Here is a 19,312-nt window from a genome sequence, read left to right on the forward strand (position 1 = left end):
AGCTTGATAAAAATATTCCACGATATCAGTATTTCACTCTGGGTCACAAAGCCTGTCTATTGAGAGGACAGTCTACTGACACCAATGACAATCAGAAGAAGACATGCTTGCGGTCACCATTTTGTGGGCCACTGGGGCTCCTATTTTAATATAAAGAAGTGTGGGCTTAATATAAAGACAGAAAAAAAGGGAGGGCTGGGGAAAAACTGAAATCATACAAATTCATGTTAAATTCTGCAACCATGTCTCTGTAACTTGGGCCCAGTTATTGATTGCACTCCTCTTCCTCTCTGTAGTCACATGAGTTTAGTGTGAGCATACCATTGGCTAACAACTTGTCAATCATGAGTCATTAGCCAATGGGTGTACAGTGTCTTTGATTTCTCTGTCAAGTCCAACCCTCTGTCAACACGTCTGCTTTTGAAGCACAAAGACTTTGGGCTCAAAATGTGGTCATAAATATTTTGTACTTGTAAAAAAGATTTGTGCGTGCGTAAAAAAGATTTGTGTGTGTAAAAAAAGATTTGTGTGTGGACTTAGCCAAAAAACCCCTGCAAGTTACAACTACGAATTTTGACCCTATTTTTCTTCCTTTCATCTGATTGGTGAATGTCATGTCAATCACAAATGTAACAATCCAATCAGAGAACAGATGGGTTTGGCTGTCGGAGGGGCGCTTCCTTTGAACTGCAGGTCTTTGAAGGGAATAAATGCCCTTTTACATGCCAACCCAGCGTTTTCCTTCATCACCACGAAGGAAAACAGTCTGTGGTCGTCCGAGTTTGGTGATTTAAATGTCACAGGTCTACGTGTTTAATACAGGGACTTCCACAGCCTTTTCAACAGCGCTGCAGACGCAGGGGGGGCAGTGTTTTGGAAATGACAGTCTTCATTACAAAGCTTTCTTCGTTATGAATTAGCATACATGTTTTTATTGAACATTTGAAGAACTAGCAAAAAAAACCCCCACAAACTCTTGTAGTTCACATAAAGTCAGAGATAAAAACAACAAGGAGCAGGTGCATCTAGTACAGGCAGAGCTGCTGCAAAAACCCACAGAGCCCAGCAGCCAGCAACAAATTCTGGATCCTTTGCTTTTAGTTAGCATTAGCATTAGCAGCACATCCTGCGTCCAATGTGAAAGGACTTTTATGCTGCGCACTGTGACTCACAGCAATGGTCCTGGGTCAGCCCTGACATTGTGTTAAACTAATCCTAAAGTAATAATGTATTTCTAACCACTGACATACCACAACTTTATCCTTTCAACAGCTGCTGAAAGTAAAGGGACCTAACTGCTATCAGATATTTATATAGAGATTACCCTTCAAGGACCTGCAGTTCAAAAAAGCGCCCCTCCGACAGCCAAACCCATCTGTTCTCTGATTGGATTGTTTAATTTGTGATTGACATGACATTCACCAATCAGATGAAAGGAAGAAAACTAGGGTCAAAATTCGTAATTGTAACTTGCAGGGTTTTTTTGGGCTAAGTCCACGCACAAATCTTTTTTACACATACAAATCTTTTTTACAAGTACAAAATATTTATGACCACATTTTGAGCCCATAAAAGACACCAAAAAATCTCAAGCTAAGGCTTCATAAGCGAAATTCGCTAACCAAATGGTGACATTGTGGTCCCCCATCTTTTATATACAGTCTATGGTTTCTGGTTTCATCTTTATTTGTCAGCCTCTGCTTGGGTAACAAGTAATGTTCTGACACTCTGAGCCCATTTTGCCAAAAGGGGAGTTCTGATACAGCACCTGCACGCAATAATGGTTTCATCTATTACTGACTTTAATTAAGTCTGTTAAGCAGCAAAATAATGTGAGAAATAGACCAAAGCAGAGAGGTATCTTGCCGCCCTGTATGTCCAAGACAAACATGCCTGGCATGATTCCACTAATCAAATGACAACACATTTGTGTTCTTGTCAAATCCTTCTGAGTAAAAAATGACCATCAAAAACACCCCACAGTTTTAAAGTGGACCTGTTATATGTGCTCTATGTTTATGTTCATACTACGTATGGCCATCCCTGTGGCCCAAAAGATCCAAACACTCGGTTTTGGACAGTTTTTTTCTAGTCTTTGCTTTAAATTATGTCGTGGAGAAGTCCCACCCACTGTTTACGAGGGGCAACCAGTCAGACATATAGAAGGTAAAACAGCTGTTGTCGTGCTGCACCAGGGCCCAGAAAAAAGGAACAATTTTAACCTGTGAGTCATGTGAAGCTACTCTATGAGAGTCCAAGAATCACAATAAGAGCTGGAAATGAGCAGTGGTGGTCCACTCTAAGCTGTTTAAGGTGTAACTGACTAATCCTGGTGTCTGATTTGGTTTCTGAGGCTCCTCAGTTTGGTTTTAACAAACAACAGCAACTCCACCAGCATCAAATCTAGGCTGAGGTCATAAACTCACACGCAATTCAAAGATGTTCATATAAAAATGCTACATGGTTCATCCTCTTGTCTGATTCAGAGCAGTGGCCTCTGCTCTAGTGGCAGACTGTCCATCAGGCACTTCAGCTGCTCCTCGCCCAGCTTGATCTTATCTTCCAGCTTGCGTTGCTCGATGATGAGCGCAGACTTCATCTTCACGAAGTGCCTGTAGTCGTCCAGGCTCTCCATGTCCAGGTGGGCCTCCATGATGCTGGACACCAGTCGTTCCCGACGGTCCAGGTTCTCCTTCAGCTCCTTGGCGTCTTCGTGCTGCCGCATCAGCAGCTTTCGCTTCTCAGTCAGGGTTTGCTGATGGAGGACAGATATGAGTTATTAATCTAGAACATCATCTATGGATCATGTAACCACATTAAACCTGCTTAGTGCAGCAAAAACAGTAAAACAGAAAACTTCTTAGGAAGCAGTTACGTATTCACACAATCCAGCATTCATTAAGCTAGATTATTCTTCATTTAGAGTCCTAGAGGTAAATTGGTGGAGACAAACACAGTTAAAGCCAGCTCCTGAGGGAACTATGTGCCATATCTGCTGCACTGTAGATTCATTACCTGAATTTAATTCCAGTTATGATTTAAGCTGCCAACAACAATAATGTCATATGATTATTCTTTTGCATTTGTCTTTTACTGCAGAGAGCTCATTTCATAACAGCAGAGAGGTACAGTACTGGGCAATTTCTTTGCATTTGTTAGAAAAATAGGAAATATATGGAGTGATTTATTGAAACATGTGCAAACATACATGTAAATACAGCAGATAAGGCAAAAACAGAGTCTTTGTGCAATACTAAGAGCTTGAAAGTCAATATTTGGTGTGACCACCTTTATTCTTCAGCACAGTCTACTTTCTTGTCATTTCTTTAAGTAGTTTTCAGGAATAGTTCTCCAGGCTTCTTGAAGGATTCAAAGCTTAGGATGTTTCTGCCTTTTGTTCTGTTTTTTTCTTTGTTTTTGTTTTATTTATTTATTTTTTACATCAGGTCAGGTACAAGGACTAAAGTAAAGGACTAAGTAAAAATGAGTGAAGCCAATATCCAGAATGACCTTCAGAAAGCCTGCTAAACCCTTCAGAGAAAGTCTGGATCCCTGGAAACAAAATGTAAAGAAATGTGGGTTGGCTCAAGACTTTTGCACAGTACTGTGAACTAAAATGTTTATACATTATTAAGGTACACATACATACATTATTAAACTACACGTTTGGCATCCATGGACAAATACAGTGTTTTGTATGTTAAGTGAATTCAATTAGCATTTTTTATGAACATAAACAGAAGGTAAAGATTGTTTTACTGTACTGTTGTTATTGCAGCTGCTGTTCTGTCACTGGGCTTCAGGAGGGATGATTAAATAGATTAGCTCAAAGCTTTTCATCTTTTTCAGACGTGTTCATATTTGTAAACTACAAACAATAAATGTGCTGTGAAATACACATAAACAAAACTATAAAATTAAGAGCTAAACAAAGTCCTAAAACTTAGTGTAAACTTCCATAAAGCTGAGGGAAGCAGTCGATTTGGTGGACAGTGTCTGGGGTTACCTTCTCTTCTGGTGGTGCTTCATCCTCCAGGCTGTTGAGGGCGTTCTCCACCCGGGCAAGCCGGCCCGACAGTGACAGCAGCAGGCTCACCACCTTGTCCAGGTCTCCCACGAACATGCGGAACTTGTCGAGCTGGTTGGGCTGACAGACGCGCTGCACGATGGCCTCCACCTCACGGCCCAGAGCCTCATTGTCCTCCACATCCTCCTGCAGGCTCTGCCTTGCCTCCCGGAGCACCTCCAGCTTTTTCGCAAGGCTGGAGATCAGCTCTTGCTGAAGTTGATGAAGTAGACACATAAAAACAATCCATTTACTACTTTAGGATGGCAGAATGGCATGCATAATAAAACATAAAGTGGGCATATTTTACCTTTTTATTGACCAAATCAACATCCAGCTCATCCTCTGAGTCTTGCTCCTCCAGCTGCTCCTGCATGTCCTTCATCTTGATGAGGAGCTCAGCTTTAGGAGCGGACGTGTTATAGTAGGAGGAGCTGGGGACTAGTGAGGCGGCTGCTGATACAGACACTTCCTCCTCCTCCCTTCTGAAATGCACAAGGACAAACACAAACACTCTGACGCAACTTTTACTGACACTGCACGTCTGCACCCAAAATCTTCGAAGTCCTCAACTGGAATTCTTCTGGTGATGACACCAAAATATAAAAACATTCGGTATGTTCAAGCGATCATCAGTTCAAACAATTGAACTTAAGAAAAGTTATTTAGATATGTCACAACTTTGTAAAAGTGTGGATAAAGACACAAGCTGTCATCCTCAGATGAGAGGAAATCGGTTAGGATATTCAGGAACAACCCAGAAACCACCAAGGCTCAATCCTACCATGAACTGGAAACTGATGAAACACCAGCATTACTGTCCACAATACAGCCAGTTTTACATCGTCATGGATTGAGATTCAAGATTCAAGAGGGTGCTGACCAGGAAATCTGACAAATTAACACCTTTAAGCTCGAATGAAATCTTCCCAACCCAAATGTCTTCTAGAGAAATGTTTTATAGTCAAACAAGACAAAGTTTGAGCTGTTTGTCCACAAATACAAAAGGTATGTTTGGAGGAATAAAGCTGAGGCTTTCAAACCTAAGAGCACTGTACCAGCTGTCAAGCATGGTGGTGGTAGCATCATGCTCTGGTGCTGTGTTGGTGCTGTGTTGGTGCCAGTGGTGCGTTGCACAGAGTGGATGGAATAATGAAGGAGGAGGAGGACTACCTCCACATTCTTCGACTTTATCTCAGATCAACAGCTAGATGGTTAAAACTTGGACACAGTTGTTTCAACAGGACAATGATCCCAAACACATCAAAACTGGTTTTGGATGGATAAAGTAGGCTAACATTAAGCTACTGGAACAGCCTTCACAAAGCCCCGACCCCAAACCAATTTCTGGACTACATTTAAAAGCTTGATCTGTGCTGGAAATAAACCTATTTAAATTAACTACAAATTCTGACAAGAAGAGTGATCGACTATCAGCCAGAATTATACTAGAACCTGCATCATTCCATGTTTGGCACTGATCACCACCTGCACTCATGTATATATCATGTATATATCTATCCACTTAGCACTTTTAATTCTTATTCTTATTTTTATATTTTTATGACAGTATGTTGCACTGAAGCACCGCAGCAATTTCCTAATGTTGTAAACCTGCTCAACATCTGGCAATAAACCCTTTCTGATTTCTGATGGCTACCTAAAGCATTTGATCCAGGGACAACTTGTTAAGGGATATTTTACCAAAAATGGTTGGAAGTGTAGGTTTATGTTTGAGCTTTAATGTATTTTTTGTTGAGTTGTTGTTTTTAAAGTCATTAAAGATATATGCTGTACAATGATTCCATCCCTGAAAGGAACAGTTCAAAGAAATCCTTTAAAGCACCAAATTACCATGACATTCACACCCATGATGAGTGGATAGAAACTCCTGACCATAACTGCATTTTATTAGTATAGGAAAGGCCTTTTGCCACAAATAGCTTTAAAAAGTAGCCAGCAATAGTCTAGACAAATGTGTTTTTGTCTACTAAATGTGATTTTGTACAACATCCTTCAATTATGTTGGCTGACTCTGTTATTTGTTTTAAGTGAATGCTAAAAACTCATTTTTATAGGTTAGTGTTTTCTTAATCTGTTCTCCTTCATTTGTTGTTATAGTTTGAAACCATGCATGTATAGGGCTGTTCGATATAACGATATATATCGGATGACGATATAAAAACATCTATTGCTTCATTTTACGCTATGGTTTGTTTCGTGGTGTCGCAAAATAAACTGTTTACGGCAATATTTTTTCATCGTTTTGATGGTCACTGTAGTGGCTATATTAATTTCTTAAAGTTCTCTCTTTCTCTTATATTTAATATAACCACACTACTGACGGACAAGCGCCTGTCTTTATGCTTTGTGGTTACAGCATCGCGTGTCCGCTTGTTTATGTTCCACATAAACCTTTCACAATAAAGCTCAAGATCCTGTTTAGACTTTTCAAAATAAACTGAATCACGTGAAAAAGCAGATTATTTACGGATGAGAAGCAAAAAAGAGCCACCAGGTGTTAAAAAATAAACCTTAGACTCAAACGTTAAAACAGGCTTTTCCCCGCAGCACGCTGTGTAATAAATACTCACAAAGAAAAGAGCAGCTGTTACAACTTATGTCTAAATATGTATAGTTTCATGCATCGGTTAACTCCAGCTACATGACGCGCAGCTGGAAACACTTCCCGCAAGACGAGCTGCCCGAGATTCACAGAATTTACAGAAATGTGGATGAATCGAAATTGCAACACTTGTCCACCAGAGGGCAGGCTAGTCTGGCAAATGGAAAATCAGCCTTGCAGTGGACGCTTCATTCTCCAGCAGTTCACTTTTATACCTGGACTCTACTAGGGTAGCTTTGCATGATTACAGTTAGAAATAATTGTAATTTATCTCAAAGTTGGACTCAGATTATCCTCTGTCTGAAACACACTGTTTAATCTCCTCAATAAGCTTGTTGAAACAGCTGTTATCTTGTGTGTAAAATCAGCCTTTCTAGATCCACTTACTGTTACTCCAATCACAAAATGCACATTTTGAATAGAAAGGTTTCATTTTAAATGTTTCCTGCTGCAGTGTCCCACCTGTCTGTGCTCCTGGGGGACGATGTGAGCAGTCTGGATCCAGCTGAGGCCTTCCTGCGCTGCTGGGCCCCCTCCAGGATCTCCTCCTCTGGTGGGAAGAGCCCCTCCATCAGGTCCATGGTGGTCTTCCTGCCACTCTGGTCCAGTATGTCCACCAGAGACTTGTCTTTACCCATAATGTCCCTCACCAGCTCCTCTCTCTTGGCGTCCTCCTCTGAATGTTGGGGCCCAGGTGAACTGGTCTCGGGGGCTGACTCCTGTGCCGCCTGGCGGTTGTAGGTGCTGAACCGAGATGAGGACAAGCGCTCCGCGGCGCCCAGGGAAGGGATGCGTGGTGGCAGCTCGGACAGGCTGCAGGACCCGCTGTTCTGACGCAGGTAGGCTCGACCCTCGCGTCCTGTGCTGCTCTCAGCGTGAATGATCCTCACGGGGACTTTCCTCACCTGACCGCTAACGTCCATCACTGCGGGGCGCTTTGATTCGCTATCTGACCTGAAAAAGAATCACAATAGGATCAACGCTGGAAAATGTACGTCTCCTCATCCTTTTTTAAATTTTTCGTTTGATAATGTTTTAAGCACTAAATCACCCACATCATTCACCCACCAGTCTTAATATTAACATTAGTATACCTGTAATCATTAAAATTGACTGTCACGACCTTTATTTAGAGATTCTTGTGTGACACAGTGTGGTATGTAGTTTTCTTTATCGTTCCTGTCACTTTTACTTCATCCCTTTGCTCTGTTCCTCCTCTTGAACCTGTGCCCAAGTGGCCAGTAACCAAATTTACATGCACAGATCAGGTCAGTCTGGAGGGGCCTTAAAACTGCATGTTTTCTAACAGCCAGCAGGTGGCGACTCCTCTGGTTGCAAAAAGTACTCTGGTTGTATCGCAGTCTGTGTGCCTCTGATGTCACCAAACACTTTACTGGAGACTTTTTGGGCTCAGTTCCTGGTTTCAGGTAATATAGACACAGAGTTTATTTTGTAAACCATTATTACTGTTGTGATAAAATAGAGCATGCTCAGTCGTTAGCTGGTGACAGTCAAACAGTCAAGCGCTGAGCTCAAGGCCTGTACAGACAAAAGGGTTTGGGTGGCTACTTCCATCTTTCACATACAGTCCTTGTATCTGTTTCCCCTGTGTGCCCCCCCACCCCCACCCCCAATTACCAGATCCTTTATTACACTTCTTTATGTTTAGCTTTCCAGGCATTTTACTACCAAATTCGAAATTGTTTACTGACTCTACCTTTTTGTTTGGTTTCCTCTCTGGCACCTTTAAATTAGTTTGACTTTTATTCTCAAAGACTAAAAAGAAATCTGATGTTACAAATCTTCCATGTGAGAAGACATGGCTCCAGGGTAGACTGAAACAATATTTCAGGCCAGAAATTTGATTCCATCCCAGGCCTCAGAGACTGATTTCCTGGTGGCCTGGTGGTGGTTTTGGTCTGCAGTGAATGCTCGACTATAGCAAACACGAGCGAGCTGACAGACCTCTGAGAAACCATACATCGAGTATGATTGTCAAACAGTGGTGAAGGAGACCAAATGAAATCTCCTGTGGAAAGAAGCAGAGCAGCCATCTACGAGCAGGACTGGGATGAGGAAGAAAAAGGTGGTGCCTGGTGTTTCTTCTTTTTCCACCTCCTTTGATCAGCTTAAATGTGTCTGATCTGCGAGATTACTTTTAAGTATTTCAAAATAAAGTTCACAGAGGCGGAGATACAAACTTAACCTCTGGGGGGTCCTAGAAAAATGCATACACTATTGGGCTTAGAGCCACAAATCGACCACGCCATGAAAAGTGCTATAAAATATCTATATATTAATATTTTTTCCACTTTAAATTAGCCAATCTTTTAGACCTACTTCTCCTTGAAATATTCATATCAAGTTTTAATTACATTTCGCGGATTTTAACCCTTTATATCCCGGTTTCGTCACATGAGCGCACTGCTTTTTTAGCCCCAAAAAACAAAGAAATCAAATATTTCCCAAAAGATACAATTCCAAGGCCCGGACTCCCGAGTACCACCAACATTCGGAAGATGGCCCATTATTTGGTTGTAATGACCGTGGAATGGGAAATAGCGTTTATAATGGGTTTCAATGGGGCACAAATCGACCACTAGGACCAATAGTGTAAGTTTATCTGTAGCTCAGCCACTGAAGCTAATTTAAGGGAGACAGACTCGAATTTTGAAATATATGTAACCAGACTTTTTTTTGGAAAAGTTGGCTATATTCCGTTCAACACAGTGCAAATGGCGTGTATACGAACAATGAAAAATGGCACAAATCGACCCAAGACCACCCAGAGGTTAAAACACCAGGTGAGGCGAACAAACCAAAAGACAGAGCCCGTAAACAAAACAGAAAGTCATACACGAGGTGGTCAACCATCAAGAAACTAACACAACAACAACACACACAGAAGTTCAAGTCTGAAGGTACAGCACTGTGCAAACCTCAATATTTGGTGTGACCACCTTTATTCTTCAGCACAGTCTGAACTCATTTCTTTAAGTTGTCTTCAGGAATAGTTCTCCAGGCTTCCTGAAGGTTCCAGGCCTTTGCTTGATTTTTTCCTGTTTCTTACAGACACGACTTTCAGATACTGTTCATCTGCTGTAGATAGTTTTTAGGCCTGACGCTTCTTAATTTTGTCCTCCATTTGTCCAGTTTCCTCATTTTGTTCAAGGACTCACTGCACATCATGCTGAGACATGCCAATATTTCTTTGGGAATCAAATAAAATACTATTTTATATCTGTCAAACTGTGTTATGTTTGACATTTTTCATAAATTGAATAAAGAAATTATTTTTAGGTCAGCTTTAAATAGCTTGACCAATATAACTCTGAAAATGGTCAGGTACAAGAACCAGACTGAAAATGAGTGAAAAAAATCAGCCAATTACTTTCAGAAAGACTTGAGAACTATTACTCAAAACCACTTTAAAAAATAACAGGAAAGTCTGGCTGTTTGGAAGCAAAATATAAAGAAATGAGGGGGCACAGTGCTTTATAACAAGAAAGTGTGAGTCTGTTTATGAGTCTGTTGTGGTCAGTGCCGTCCTCTCTGCTGCTGCATGTTGTGGCAGCAGGTTGAGGGTCGCAGATGCAAGGCCAGTAATGTTGTGGGGATGGAGCTCGGTTCCCTTAAGATGGTGTCGGAGAGGCGGATGTTGTCCAAGATAAGGACAATACCTCTCAACCCCTCCATGACATGCTGGCCAGTCACATGCTCACGCTCAGTACAAGACTGAGATTACCCATAATTCACCACTGAACGACACAGGATCTCTTTAATATTCTGGATATTTATAACTGAGCTACTTGTATGTATATTAGAGCTATTTCTTATATCTTGTAAACTTTGTAATATATCTATTTATTTAATTTAGTTCAGTCTGTTAATGTTGTTGTCTTGGAGCAAATGTAGCCACATAATTTTCTTTAAGGATTAATAAAGTATTCTGATTCAGATTGATCGCCTGCAAAGCTAAAAACAAATTACAAAGACAATCTGGAAATATCTATTCAGACGAAGACCAGCTGTAAAAGCAAAATGGCAAAAGGTTTGAACTGCTGAATAATACGCATAATAATTGTTTTTGTCCCACTATTTTCAGGTTCCTGTTTTAAAAATGCATCCTCAGTCCTACAATTATTATGGGACATGTAGTTCAATAATTACAGCTCTCAGAGCAGTTTCTGGTATTAATCCTAAGACTGGTCTTTAACAGCATCATTTAAAGAGAACAAATGATGTGGGGGATACAGCCCTTAAACCATTATCAGGGTAATAAACAAAGGTGCAGGTAACTACAACATCATGACACAATTTGCAACAACATGATGACATTTGTCATTACAAGGTAAATTTTCTAGATAAGATGGATGACAACAAATAATATTAAACTTCAACTGATTAAAAGAAGCTGAAACATGAGGGAGAGATTTATATAAAGCGAGTTTCTAACTGGAGGAAGAATCGCTCAGCTGAACTTGAGTGGAAATCAAAGGTCAGAGCTTTCATGTGGCATTGAGAAAATTACAGCCTCCGGTCTGATTCTGTGAGCACTTTTTTGCATCCACAGCTGCTGGCAGAGCGGCTACGTCACCGCTTCGGTCGTTATTTATCTTTTGTTTGTGCGCTGTTGTCGTGTTTTCAATCTCACGTTCCCTCCTGGACTTGTTTACCTAAAGCTGCTCCTCAAAGCCTCTTCCTCTGGGAACAGGGAAGGAGGAACTTTACGTAACAAGGAGGCAGAGAGGTTAAGCTGCTTACCTGAGCAGTGAGTCATTCTGCACAGACGCGGCGGGCGGTCTGTCGGTCAGCCTCAGTGGCGCAAAATGTGGCGAGGGGGACCGTGCTCCATCGGGCCCGGGAAGAGGCAGAGGGGCCGTGCAGGAGGTGGAGGAAGAGAGAGGGGATGAGGAAGGAGAAGGTGAAGCCGGCTGTTCCTTCACTTCATGTCCTTCGGCTGCTTTGCTCTCGTCTGCACAGGACATCTCTCTGAGGCGAGGGGAGCTGGCCGAGGCGGGGCCAGCAGAGGAGACCTGATCAGCAGCGGCAGTGGAGGTGGCAGCATGGTGCTGGGTGTCAGAGGCAGCGCTGGACAGAGGCTGGACTCCAGCCGGGTCTGCCTGGGCGCCAGCGAGGAATTCCTGGGAGGAGGATGTGGTTTCTAGGCCTAAATGGGGCCTGGGTGGCGGCAGGAGGCTCTGGGTTTGTGGCGGCTGGGCTGGGTGCTTGGAACCAGGGCTGGGGCTGAGGCTGCGAGGGCCGGAGGACAGTGTGGTGTGGGCGGGAATGGCAGCGGGATTTGTTCTTTGGTCAGGGAGCCCTGGGGAGGGGCCCTCGACCAGCTGTGGGCTGTTGTCAGGCTCATAACTCCGACTCTCCGACTTCACTCTAGAGGTCAAAATAAAGACAAACCTCATCATAAGCACCTGAGGAATATCAAACATCACGTGGCTTAAAAATACATCAATTCATTTCATCTCCAACACGATGATTCAGACATTTTCAGTTCACATCTCTCAGGAATGTTAAATATGTGCTGCCTCCTTTTGGTCAGTTCTGGGAAGAAACTGGGCATCAATATGAGGTTTATCAGGACGATTGAACCACATGTCTGAGCAAAAAAACAAGTCTGCAACAATATTTAAAAAAAATAGAGTTTAATACAGTTTATTCTCCTATTTTTAGTTGGATAGATAGATAAATGCCTAAAACAGCTCATTTTCTAAATTAATAATCATGAAGGTCTCCCCCCTGTCTTGTTATGAGCAGACACCTCTCCCACATGGTGATATGAGCCTTGAAAGTTTAACCAAAACACACCTTCTGAAGTTTTCTCCACTGAATTATGAGAAAACAAGTAAAAAAGGGGAACAAACGCTTCACAGACATTAAACTGCTGCAGTTGTGCTGATGAAACTATATATGGAGCTATGGGAAAAAACAGATTTTATCTTTAGATTGTGACACTTGGAGTGGGTGTGAAATTGCCTTCACAATTTCATATGGATTTCTCCTGTACTTATGAAAGTATGCAGGAAAACATCATGTCGATTTTGTATGTAAAGGGCTGATCACTGGGAAAGTATTCACAATATTTCTTAATTAAATATTCTAAAGTTCTCAGCTGGTTAAACAATTCATCAGATCTTATATGGAGCAACTTGTGCAAAATTCATCCCTCTTGGGTGAGGTGTTTCTGGCATATCTGACTGGGACGAGACCCTGGGGCAGGTTTACATCAGGTTACATGGATACAAAGTTCAGAAGAACCTGTTCACCTGGTGCATTTGAGTAATATTACTGATGACTTTGAGGTTCACAGGTGTGGTTTGAGTGAGTCTATTACAGTTCACGACACCCGAACCACGAGTGTGAAAACCAAACACAGAGCTTGGATTACAAGGGAGCTAGTCCACAGTTAGGGGCAGGGAATAATTACAATAACCACTGAAATGTTTCCAGGGCTCCAGCACCAAATCTTAAAGCTTTTATAGGACTCGGACCCTCCAAAACCTGTTCTTCCCGTCTTTCACGTATCAAAAACCAGCATCCTGCAGCTCATCACTGAGCTTAAAAAAGAGCTCTGATGCATATGCTGTTAGATTGCATTGCATGCTTTTTATATTTGCAGATATATTTTCAGGGATTGACAGTTTTAAGGAACATTATTCACATAACAGGCTAAAATATCTAAACATGTTTAGAAGAATATGGTATTATTAGATATCTAACACGTTAATTTTAAACATGTAGGATGTTTTGTTGCTTTTTCCATTTAATATATACAGTTAGATGGGATAAATAAAAGAGTAAATGTGGAAAAATCCAATACAACAAAAGAAAAAAGTGCATATTGTAACACTAGAAAGAAAGAATTTGAGCATCACTTTGGCTTACACCTCTGAGTCAATATTACGCTGAAAGATGAGTTTGAATTTCCCTTTTTTCTTAAAGGTGTTTATATCCCACCTTGCATACCAGGCAGCACATCAACAAAAGGAGTGAATGCTGAGGATTACTGATCATGTATGCAGCAGATAAGTGTTCTTTGTCAGCAGCAGCTTACGGATAAACTGATACCCTCTCCACCCACTGTAAATCCACAGTAGCTTCAGACACGTTTTGTAAATAAGGGTGTAGTTGACGACTGGAGTCTGAGGAGAATCTATTCACCCAAACCTGAGCTTCAATAGCAAAAGATAAAGTTAGAAAAAAAGGTTCTAGTTTGACTGAAAGTGATCACTTCAGCTCAGGAAGCCTGAGAGGAGAAACTGAGAGCAGTTCTTTCTGCACTGAAATGTCACAGACTGGATAAATTCCACGTTTATATGAAACTAAACAGATATTTCTTCCTGTCAAATGTCCCACTGCAAAGTAATGAGTATTCCTCTAAACACATTATAGGAGTTGGTGAACATAGAAGAAATGTTTAGAAAAGTCTGCAGCCACCCCTTATTCATTTGCATTTGGATTTAAATAAGCCAGGCTTTTTGTAATTTTTAAAAGTGGTCTTCTTGTGGTCTGAAGGTCAGTCAAAGTTTTTCTTTGGACATTGGCTTTCAAGAAGCCATTCTCAAAGAAACGAAACAGGGAGAAAAAGCTGAGGTATGCACAATTGCTCAAGAACTGCACTGAAAATCAGTCGGAACAGGTCTAATGGAGTGATGAATCCAAATTGGACATGTTTTGGTCCAAATGTCGTCAGTGTGACACAACAGTGTCTACTCACTATTGTTGGAGAACTTGGCAAAATTGATGAATTATGAACACAGAAAAGTACCATCAGATTTTGATCCACCATGCAATACCATCTGGAAAACATCTGATTAACAACAGCTTTATTTTCAAGCATGTGAATAATCCCAAACACACTGCTAATGCAGTAAAAGCATACGTGGATAGAAAAACACACAGTGGAACACCATCAGTCATGGATCGGCCTCCCCAGAGCCCGGACCTCAGCATTACTGAAGCAGTGTGGGATCATGTGGACAGAGAACAGAACAAAAGGCAGAAACATCCAAAGAAGAGCTTTGAATGTCCTTCAAGAAGCCTGGAGAACTATTCCTGAAGACTACTTGAAGAAATGAAAATAATATTTTGTTTTGGCTTAATCTGCAGTTCACACATGCTTCACTAAATTGCTGTACATAGCTTCCATTTTTCTAGCAAAATATAAAGAAATGAGAGGTGTCTCAAGACCTACACAGTACTCTAACTGTAGACGCAGTGAATGATTCGTGAATAGAACCCAGTGCTGTTTTTTGTATATTAGTGGTACATTAGTATATTAATCTGTAAATTAGTAGTCCAATCAAAAGTTAATCTTACCTGGTAGCTAAACTGCCCTTTTGGGCCTGAGTGTCTCTCCAAGAAGAAGGAATTTTCTGCAATAAGAAGGTGAAGTTTAGTGTGCCATTCATTGAAAACATCAGCATCAGTTTGCTCATTTAAATACTTAGTACACTTTAGGGTATTTGTTGTGCATATTTTTACTTCTCAAGAGTAGTGTCATAAAGGCTTCTTATAACTGTGACTCCATTTTTCCCTTATCTTAAATAGGACTCTTTAGTTGCCCAAACCTAACCAACAACCAAATATGCTTTACAACTTAAGGTTATCTTCCAACCTACTTTTGTACTTTTTTGTTGTTTGGTGGTCTAGAATATAAAAGCCATCCTAATCTTGTTCACCTGTGTATAGAAGTCTGCAGAAGGCGAAGATCTGGATCTCTCATGGATGCAGATGGCCTTCTCTTCTGCACCTGCATCTAAGATATTCTCCGCTGAGTGATACCGCCCTTGCGTCTTGCCTTCCGATGACTTCTTCTGCTTGTTCCATGTGGCCTGATACTCAGCAAATGTTCCGAGCCTCTGCTGCTCTAGTAAGACTTCGTTATGTCCAGGGTTGAGGTGGTTGGGGTCTGTGGATGGAGGAGGCTCAACAGACCCTATAGAAGGTGCTCTCTCTTTGGGTTTGCCCGACTCATCCAGGTCTGTGTTCGAGTTTGCACTCTGACTTGACTTCAGTACAGGCCTGGAAAAGGCTGGTTTCGCCTCAAAGAACTTCCTCCGCTCCCCAAATGAGCCTGCTTGGGATTCTCCTTCCACTCCCACTTTGTCTATTTTGTCAGGCTCTGAAAACGAGTGCGTCCTCTTTGCCAGTTGACATCGCTTACGTCCTCTAGTGCGCCCATTTGAGGTTTTAAGCACAGAGGCCTCTGGTCCCTGGGGTTCTAGGTCTCGTCTCTGGAAGGAAGTGGCCTGGAGGACCCTGGCCTGCGCCTCTTTCAGGTGGTCCTTGTAAGTATTTGAATAGGAAGCAGCAGAAGATGCAGAAGCTTCCATAGATCTCCATTCCTCTGCATCCTCATCCTCTGCATCACAAGTCAGAGTTGCAGCACTGCGGCTCTTTTGCAGCTGGGCTCGCTTCTGCTGGATCTCTTTCCGAAGGGTGGTGGCATAACGGTCACTGCGGCGATTTGCTTTTCCACTGCTAGCAGCCATGGTGTCACTGGTGTCCTGGGTGGACAAGACAGTTGTGGTTGTTGCTGCCAGAGTCTTGTTTTCCAGAGTCAGGGAGTGGAGGAGTGGAGTTTTCAGGGCGGTGATTCGTTGGTCTTCTTGAGGGACCCATGGGTCTTGATGTCTTGGAAGATTAGCCTTGTGATCTTTGACTTGATGTACTGGAAACTGTATTTTCATGTCATTAGTGTGACCTTCACCTCTCTTTGCAGTATCCTCTGGACTACATCTTTGAACAGAAATTTCAGAGGTCTGGTGGTTGTAGTGAAGTCCATTCCCAAAGTGGGAATGGGTATGGCATTCCTTATTTTCAATATAAGGTATTTGGGACTGTGGCAGTGAGTACTTTGCCTTAGTGTTAGTCTTCAGAGAACTTGGGTACCCTGTTTCATTGCTGTTCACCCAGTGGTGTTTCTCTGTTTCTGTCATCCGGCTTTCAGTTTTGCCCTGCCTAGCCTTGTACTGCGCAGTCTTACTTGCAAGACCGTAGTATCTCTTATGCCCTCCACTCTCCAGGTTTGGGTTTGTAGCAGTGCTTACCATGGATGCTGCAGAGTGCGGCATCTGCCTGCGGCTGAAAGCATTTGTGGGCAGATCCTGGAGGCTGCGGTAGTAGCTTCCTACACTTTGAGTCTTGGTGGGAGGAGCCTTTCCAGTCTGCAGGAAGTAGAAGGGACTTTCATCACTGAACTGCCTCTGGTGGGCAGGTGGTTGGGTGTAATGAAACTGTCTGACATCACTGCTGGACAAAGAGAAGTGTTTGTTGGGGTTGAGCTGGTTGTGGTTGTAATCAGCCGGCATGTTTGGATGGAGGAAGTCTTTGGCAGGTATTGGGTTGAAGCTACGTCTGGTTTCTGAGGATTTCTCCTGATGGGATCTGATGCCATTGTGGTGGTTACTTTCTGGCAGTTTTTCAAATGATGTGCCGTGGCTTTTTGCTGGACCTTCAGAGTATGGAAACACCTTTGTAGCTGCAAAACTGTCACTACGCAGGGGAGGAGGTGGCGGAGGAGGAGACTGAGACTTTTTCCTGTCTGGTACCTGCCACACTGGGCCTACGTTGGGTCTCCCTGCAATGGAAACACGAGATGCTGGCTGCTCCTTCCAGCCTCCGTTCCCCAGTGTTGGCTGCAGATATCTGGGCCGCTCATTCTGCTGAGGTCCTTCATTATGAACACCCTTGAAGAAAATGCTTTCAGTGCTTGTTCCCTTTCTACCAGATGCATTAAGGTCATGAACAGGGGGGCTGGAGCCACTTGAGAAGCAGCTAAACCCAGAGTCCCTCTTGCCTGGTCCCAGTCCACAGATTGGCTCAGCACTGCTGGTGTATTTATTTGGGGAAAGACGACCTGCTGGGTAGGGATGTGAGGGACGCTCAAGTTTCTCCATGTTTTTCACTGAGCTGATCTGACTGGTTTGCTGATGCTGAATGTTCTGATCTCCTTGAGTGGACGACTCTTTGGGCCTGGAGGGGATGATAAGAAAAAAATATTGTGATCTGTCTACTAAAGACAAGGTAAACCACCAAAAAAGCTCACCTTGCTTCATGCTTTGGCTGCCAGACTGGGGCTTGGGTAGCCTCTCTCTCAGGAGGCTCCTCCTCTGTCAGCTTCGAGGCATACCAGGAATGAGGACGTGAGCCTGGGTCATTCTTCCTGCAAAGCAGAAGCACAGCAAACAATTTCTCAATACTCTTTCTCAAATTCTTTCATAGAAGACAAGAGTTCACAGAGTTCTACAGGTTAACATTTCTTCATGGGCTTTGCAGGCCACCATCATCCAAATCCTTCCCCCTGATACCACTGTGTATTCAATCGTTTCAGGACAATAGAGTATTTTAAACAGTGTAAATAGTCTTATTACTCCAATCCACAGAAATGCAAGGAAAAACAAACAAAACAACCCATGATCATTAGATAAAATTTATGGCACCATTACACAAATATTTACAAAGAACTGGTAAGAATTATATAGCTACACTGTCCAAAAACACTAAAATTAATAACTGTAGTTGTAGCAGACTTGTGACCTGGCAGCGTTTGCTCTGGACCCACGTTTTAATCATTTTTTTGAATGAGTTCCTCTTTCAGTGACACTTTTTGACAGCTAAAATCGTCAGCAGAATCTAATCTCACAGCACCATATATGATTTAGCGGTCGGATGCCTGATAGCGAGTAGTGGGATGTTATTCAATGATGGCTGGCAACCAGTTTTGTTGGTTGTAGTTGCACTCTCTGGAAGTACTAGCATTTTACATCTTAACAGGCGATAGCAAAACCAGGGGAAAATATATATTTCTAGAGAAAATATACTTACATATTGTTTAATATTTGCTATAACTTAACACTGAAGTGACCAAGCTATTGTGTTGACTATAATGACTGAGTGGGGTCTTAATATTTTAATAGCTCTGTTGTCTTTCTCATATCTCTATGAGAGATATTCAAAAATGTAATGTTATTAACTATACTTTTAAATGAAAACTGGCAGCTTGCACATCTGGAAAGCCACCAGCAGTGCTAAAAGGTATCTACAAGTTTTAGAGCAACATATGCCTGACGTCTTTTTCAGGGAAGGCCTTGCATATCAAGGACAAAAGTCCAGAAGTAGGTCTCCTCAATTCCCAGATGTTTGTAGACTGGTTAAAAAAAGAGAGGATGCTACACAGTGGTAAACATGACCCCGTCCGATGTTTGTTGAAACGTGTCGCTGCCATCAGATTCAGTACGAGCTAATATTTTTCCTAAAATACATTTTCTACAATAAAATAAAAAAAACCTGCTATGTTTCATTTCTATTGTCCATACTAATTAATAGGAAAAGCTATGAAAAGTAGAAGCAGATTGACAAACACATGATGGGAAACATTTTCATAATTAACAATATCACAACAACACCTAGAATGACAGGGCACTCAGTGACTTGAAGTTTAATGAATATTTGAATAATTAAAAGTCATGATCATTCCTAATATTCAGATATGCTGTTTGTTTAAACTGCAAAGAGCAACTTTTGCAGATGAAAAAATTTATTATTTTTTAGTAACACATTTGTGATCTCGAATAACAACTAATTATTTGTTTGGGGGGGGG

General features: G+C 42.0%; 1 protein-coding gene across 5 annotated transcripts in view; it reads right to left on the minus strand.

Annotated features, from left to right (window-relative positions):
• Positions 1-1,499: 1,499 nt before the first annotated feature.
• Positions 1,500-19,312, minus strand: part of shroom2b (shroom family member 2b) — a 30,513-nt gene continuing 12,700 nt past the window's right edge. For all 5 annotated transcript variants that reach the window (XM_005919906.3, XM_005919910.2, XM_005919909.2 and 2 more), the window contains 8 exons: positions 17,758-17,874; positions 15,389-17,684; positions 15,027-15,082; positions 11,457-12,083; positions 7,155-7,646; positions 4,377-4,551; positions 4,007-4,279; positions 1,500-2,755 (listed from right to left, as the gene is read on the minus strand). In XM_005919906.3, the coding sequence (XP_005919968.1) occupies positions 2,483-2,755; positions 4,007-4,279; positions 4,377-4,551; positions 7,155-7,646; positions 11,457-12,083; positions 15,027-15,082; positions 15,389-17,684; positions 17,758-17,874 (4,309 nt within the window). In that variant the 3' untranslated portion in view covers positions 1,500-2,482. The remainder of the gene's footprint in view (positions 2,756-4,006; positions 4,280-4,376; positions 4,552-7,154; positions 7,647-11,456; positions 12,084-15,026; positions 15,083-15,388; positions 17,685-17,757; positions 17,875-19,312) is intronic.

This window comes from Haplochromis burtoni, unplaced genomic scaffold, assembly GCF_018398535.1.
Source record: "Haplochromis burtoni strain Fernald_Lab_line unplaced genomic scaffold, NCSU_Asbu1 Contig_39, whole genome shotgun sequence".
NCBI lineage: Eukaryota > Metazoa > Chordata > Actinopteri > Cichliformes > Cichlidae > Haplochromis > Haplochromis burtoni.